Source organism: Benincasa hispida, chromosome 2, assembly GCF_027475165.1.
Source record: "Benincasa hispida cultivar pf3 chromosome 2, pf3_genome.v1.1, whole genome shotgun sequence".
Taxonomy (NCBI): domain Eukaryota; kingdom Viridiplantae; phylum Streptophyta; class Magnoliopsida; order Cucurbitales; family Cucurbitaceae; genus Benincasa; species Benincasa hispida.
Genome location: NC_143479.1, coordinates 59703209 through 59708819, shown reverse-complemented (window position 1 = coordinate 59708819; position 5611 = coordinate 59703209). Strand labels below are relative to the sequence as shown.

General features: G+C 36.6%; 1 protein-coding gene across 1 annotated transcript; it reads right to left on the bottom strand.

Annotated features, from left to right (window-relative positions):
- Positions 1-201: 201 nt before the first annotated feature.
- LOC120071136 (Regulator of Vps4 activity in the MVB pathway protein) lies at positions 202-5214 on the bottom strand. Its single transcript, XM_039023216.2, has 7 exons — positions 4878-5214; positions 4539-4671; positions 4242-4345; positions 3821-3992; positions 3576-3713; positions 3181-3436; positions 202-3038 (listed from the first exon to the last, which is right to left on the bottom strand). Exons 1-7 carry the CDS (start codon positions 4907-4909, stop codon positions 364-366), a joined length of 3510 nt encoding a protein of 1169 aa, XP_038879144.1. The 5' UTR covers positions 4910-5214; the 3' UTR covers positions 202-363.
- Between the last annotated feature and the right edge of the window lie 397 nt (positions 5215-5611).

Below are 5611 nucleotides of genomic sequence, written 5' to 3'. Positions count from 1 at the left end.
GGGACTCAAAGTAACAATCAGATTTTCAACAACACATCTCCCGTTTTTTAGTAGATCCTAAGAATTGGTTCTTTTGCTAGCTTTATTGTGGTGTAGATACTTATTTTCTCCATTTACAAATTTATCGCTTACCTGACCTTTTGGCTAATTGGTTCTTTTACTGAATGTTTTTTCCTAAACTACAAATTATTAGTCGAAGTGTCAGAAAACTGTATCCTTTAACCTGCACATCTGATGTATCCTTCAGTGTTTGAATCATGAATAAGAACTATCTAACAAAAAACCATGGACTAATTAAAATAATAAATCAAAAAATATACTTATGTGTATGTATAAGTATAAATCAATGCCAAGGAACTGGATTTACTTGGGATTTTGTCGAAGAGAGAGGAAGTGAGCTGCAAAGTTATCGTAGTCGGGAAGCTTTGGGTGAACGTGACTAGCTTTCTCAACTGCCTTATTCTTCTCCTTTTTCGGACTCTCAGGGTTGCCTCGTGTTGCTAATTTTGGTGAAGGATTGGATGGCAATTCCTTTGTAGAAGATTTTAATCTTTCTTCATGGAAAGACCTTTTAGTTTCAGGAATCGGTTTGGAAGGTTTCGTCGATTGAGGCTGCTCTAAGTTACATGATTCAGCCCGAGCTTTTACTGAAGCTGCAGTTGTCTCTCTTGAAAAAGAAGAAAACTTTGAACTCTCAAAATTGTCTGGCCTATCTAACTCTGGAGGATAAATGTGGTGTTGTTCCTGTGCAGAAGATTTTAACCTTTCCTCAATATAGGACCTCTTAGTTTCATGAGTTTGCTTGAAAGGTTTAGATGATTGAGGCTGCTCTGAAGTTTCCAAGCGATCAGAGTATCTTGTTCCAGTTTTTGCCTTTAATGGTGATGCGGATGCATAGAAACTAGTTGAAGCTTTTCTCTCAGTTCTATCCTCATGACTCGTGGGCATCCCGTATGAGTCCTCTAACTGTGGACTTGGACTTTTAGGAGATGCTTTGGTCCGTCTAGAAAGTCCAATAACTCGACGAGGACTGTTTTTCATATTTTGACTATGTGAATCTTCCTCAGAATCATCGTCATTGTAGAAACCAGGATACTTAACTGCAACTCTTGTTGGGGCTGGCATCTTCGAGACTTCATGAACCACTTTATTGTTCTGCGACTCTTGATCACTTCTGAGAGTATAATCCGAGAACTTTTCCTTCGAATCGTCAAGATTGGAATTAAAGCTATTAAGCTTGGCTCGTGATCTCTTCTCTTTAACTGGTTTTTCTTCTACACTTCTATCATATATATCTTCACTGGAAGCATTTGATCTAAACGAAGTCCTAGCTGTGGAAGAAGAAACGGAGGTAGACTGCTCAGTTTTTGAGGCATCGTTTTCATATGCTTGTTTTGATGGTAAGTCATTTTTTGATGAATTATTTGCATATGGAAGCTTATTACTCTTTTGGTTTCTTCGGCCACCCTTCAGTTTCCCAAAATTCAAACCACTATAGCCTTCTGAAGTCGATTCCTCTACAATATCAGGAGAACTTGGTGGGCTGTCATTCTTCTTCAATTCATGCACAGGGTTTAGCTCAGAAGAGAGCTGCCGGGATGGCATGCTACTATTCTCCTCATCTGAAGATCCAGATAATCCATGAGTAATGTTTCGAGTGCATTCCGATTTTTCAGAGTACAAATCCTGCTTCTTGGAGAATTCACTAGAGTCTTCTTTACTAATGAGCTCAGATTCTTTCGACTCTTCCTCACTTTCAGAACTAGGTCCATCTGAATGGTCAAAAGTTGCCGGCAACAAGTCATCAGACTGGGAAGGATCCTCAAAACTTCCTATATTTTCAGCAAACAAAGAAGTACGATCAAAATTTTGCGAGTGTGAAACAGCCTTCTCAGGAGAATCATCCTTGTTTTGGTTGAAGATCCAAGTATCATCTGTTGATGAATTTATTAGCACCTTCCCCTTAGGCAATGAAAGTTCCGGAATTGATTCTCTTCTCTGGAAATCGTAGTCTGGAAGATAATCATCATCTTGACCATAATCATCAAAGACCACACTGGCATGATCATTAAAACTCGTATCAACAGTACTTTCACTGTCATTTGGTTTATCCATGGCAAAAGGGTTCTCATAGGCATCATTCCCCAACTTCTCATGGGAAGGCACTTTAATTGAATCATTTTCAATCCTCATATCCCCATAGGAACTAGTTCTGTCAAAACCCGTACCAAACGGCTTATCGCTAACATATTCTACATCAAAGTTTTTGGGTTGTTTCTCCATGTGGGTACTACCAAGAGAGCCACTAAACTCAGGTTCAGTTGGGTTCTTGAGAGAGTATCTGTCTGATTCATTAAAATCAGTGACGGATGCATTAGAATCAAAGTTTCTGGGTTGTTCATCCACACTATCAAGAGAGCCACTGAACACAGGTTCGGACAAATTCTTGAAAGAGCATCTATCTGCAGCATTGAAACTGGCCACAGACGTGTCTGCATCTTGTTTTCTGGGTTGTTTCTCCACAGTGGCACTACTACCAAGGGAATCACTAAACCTAGGTTCGGATGAGTTCTTGAAAGAGTATCTGTCTGCTGCATTGAAATTGGTCGCAGATGTGTTAACATCATTGTTACTAGCACTCAAAGACGGATAACTAAAATTCTTGGAATCATCCCCCATGTATCTTCTTGTGTCATCATCTCTCGAATTATCATCCGTTGTAGAACTTTTACAAGGGGCTCTGACGTCTTGGTCTTTAGGAAGCTGTTGATCTTGCAAATGTACACTAGCGTATCCTTGAGGTCCTTCTGCCCTTAAATTACAAGACGAAGAATGTTGGAACTCTGAAGAGGATGGTTGGGATATGTTTCCACGACTAGAAAGTTCTGCAGCAGCTCGAGCAGCGAGGCTTGCTAGTTCCGCAGATTCAGCAGCTGCCTTTGCAGCGGAGGTAGCATCTTTAAAATCCATACTCCATTGCTGCCTACTCGAAGAATAATTAATTTGTTCACCAGAATTTGAGTGCCTATGCGTCCCCTCTGCATTAATTTATGCATATCACAGGCTTCAGTATATATTCAACGATTGCAAATCCAAGCAAAAGTAACTATCTTCAATATGTATGTGCTCATAGAGAGGAAAGAAATTAAGATGATTAAATCAAAAATATTTTTCACGTACGAGAAGATGTTTCTGAATTATGATGGCCAGTGATGTTTCTTTGATTGGCATCGACATGAGCAAAGTTGGATTGCTGGGAATGATGTTTTGATCTCAAACTGTGCTCGGGGGATTTTTCAGGTATATGAGGCCTTTCATTAAATTTGAATGGAACGTGTATTCTAGAAGATTCTTTGTTATTGTGATCAAATGAGGATGGGCCACCAATAGACTCCATCTGTATTTGATTAGACTTCCCAAAAGTATTTGGTCCATTCTGCTCAACAAAGTTCATAACTAGTATTAATAAAACAGAAATTCAACACTAAAATAAATAATTCAGCCAAGTCTTCATTTCCTGGTAAAAATCACTTTGAGCATTAAAGGAAATAATTTTTATGAAAACTAAAATTTACCAAGAAGTCAGCCGGAGGGTTGATGTTGTCACCAAAGGATTTGGGGTCCCATTTGATGTTATACTCCTCAGCAATTGCAGTCAAGATTTTAATTTTGCTCTGCCCATCAGGTGCTTTGGCAGATAGTTTTTCGACTAACTGGAAAGTTGTAAAAATGGAAAGGAAAGTCAATGAAACTGAGTTATTTTCACAGAAAGAATCCACACTTCCCAAGCTTATCAACGCAAAACAGCTAACACGTTTACCATACGATTCACTCCACACTCTGGGCGTAGCTCCACTGCGGCTGAGACGAATTCTTTTCCATATTTTGATTTAAAGTGTTTACGAACATCCATGAGCTCGGGAATATCTGCACATCTGGGCGATGCAAATATAACACTTGAAACTGCTTCCTTCAAATCGATGGGACAATTTCTGAACATGAAAACATAGATGGAATTAATAATTGTACGTGAAAGAATTTTTCATTCTTTGGAAATTACTGCTTATGTTCAGAAATCAGAAGTTAACACATACAACACTAGGGGAAGTTTTGCTTTAAGAGAAACCAAAACTCATATGAAATCAAATACAAAGGCACATTCTGAAATCAAAGTATATCATATAAGAAAAAGATAAGAAGAAATCAACAAAAAGAACTTCGATGAAAAGAGATTGACATACTTTTGTGACTCGATCATTGGCATGCGCGCCACAATTAGCTCGCAAAATATTTCAATGAGTTCATAAGCTTCTTTCGATTTCTCCTCCCTAACAAAGTGTTCAACCTGAAATAAGATTAAAATATAAATTCTTCAGGAAAAGGAGATTTGAGCAAAGATCATCGAATTAAAGCGTAAATCATACAGCAACGATAAATTTCATCTACCGATATGACATTAGGTCTCAAAAACATGGTGGCTCGATAAAGACACAAATAAATACAATCAATTCCTGAGACGAAGAATAACATTACAGTACCCGAATTCTAGCAGTCTGATCCTGTCCAGCCTCAAGCAACTTAGCCAAATCTCCCTTCAGCTGCTTGATTTGAACATCTTTCTTATTCCTCAAAAGCTTAATCCGCGAAACCGCTAACTTGAGCGACGTCTTACTGCACCGAGCCAATTAAATTCAATTCAAATGAAAAACAAATTTGCATAAAATTCGATCAATTGATCGAACAGAAAAGCCAAAAAAATCCAAAAAAAAAATCGAAAATTATAAGGAAACAAACCAAAATCCAAGCAATTAGTTGAACAATCTCATTCTCAACAACGAATAGAAACAAAAAAAATAATCAGGCAATAAAAAACCAACCATTTAGCAGGCTTGAAGCTCTTGTGCAGCATCGTAGCAGGAATTCAAAACCAGATCTCAACGCGGCAACAAAAAACACCTTCAACCGACGGGACAAACAAAAATCCTTCAACTGAAAAACTTTTTCCTAACAAGAATCCTTTCTACAAAGGATATGAAATTGAATTGTGTAGAAGAAGAAGAAGAAGAAGAAGAAGAAGAAGAAGAAGAAAAATCTGTATGATTGAAGAAGATATAGTAATGGAGATTAGAGTGAAAAGAAGAAATGGAGGGCAATGAATCAGGAGGAAGGTCGGAGCGAAGAAAGAGCAACTGAAAAGGACTTTCTTTTACGTGTACCGATCATCAACTTTATTATTTTTTTATATTATTATTATTATTGAAAGATATCTTTTTAATCTAGGTCTTGGGTTTAGTTTTTATTTAGTTATCAAATTTTAAAATATTATACATTTAGTTCTTAAATTTTAAATTTATTCTCAATTTAATCTCTAGATTTCAAAATAATATAATTTTACTTTTAATATTTGAGTTTTGTTTCAATTGGTCTCTATGTTTCAAAATTTACATTTTTATTCTCAACTTTTCACCAAATAATGAATCACATTCTGTGTTTAGAGTTATTTTATGTTAATAAACTAAAAATCGTTAAAAGAATTATAATTATTTAAGTTTCGCTATTTTCGTCACTTTTAAAATTAAATTTAAAATTTTACTTTATAATTATTTTTAAT

Bases quoted from the DNA above. Each gene is read 5' to 3' on its own strand.
- LOC120071136 (XM_039023216.2), bottom strand. From the start codon at position 4,909: ATGCTGCACAAGAGCTTCAAGCCTGCTAAATG. The intron at 4,346-4,538 runs GTACTGTAATGT...ATCTTATTTCAG, and splicing joins ATCAGACTGCTAGAATTCGG to GTTGAACACTTTGTTAGGGA. The intron at 3,993-4,241 runs GTATGTCAATCT...TTTCATGTTCAG, and splicing joins CCAATGATCGAGTCACAAAA to AAATTGTCCCATCGATTTGA.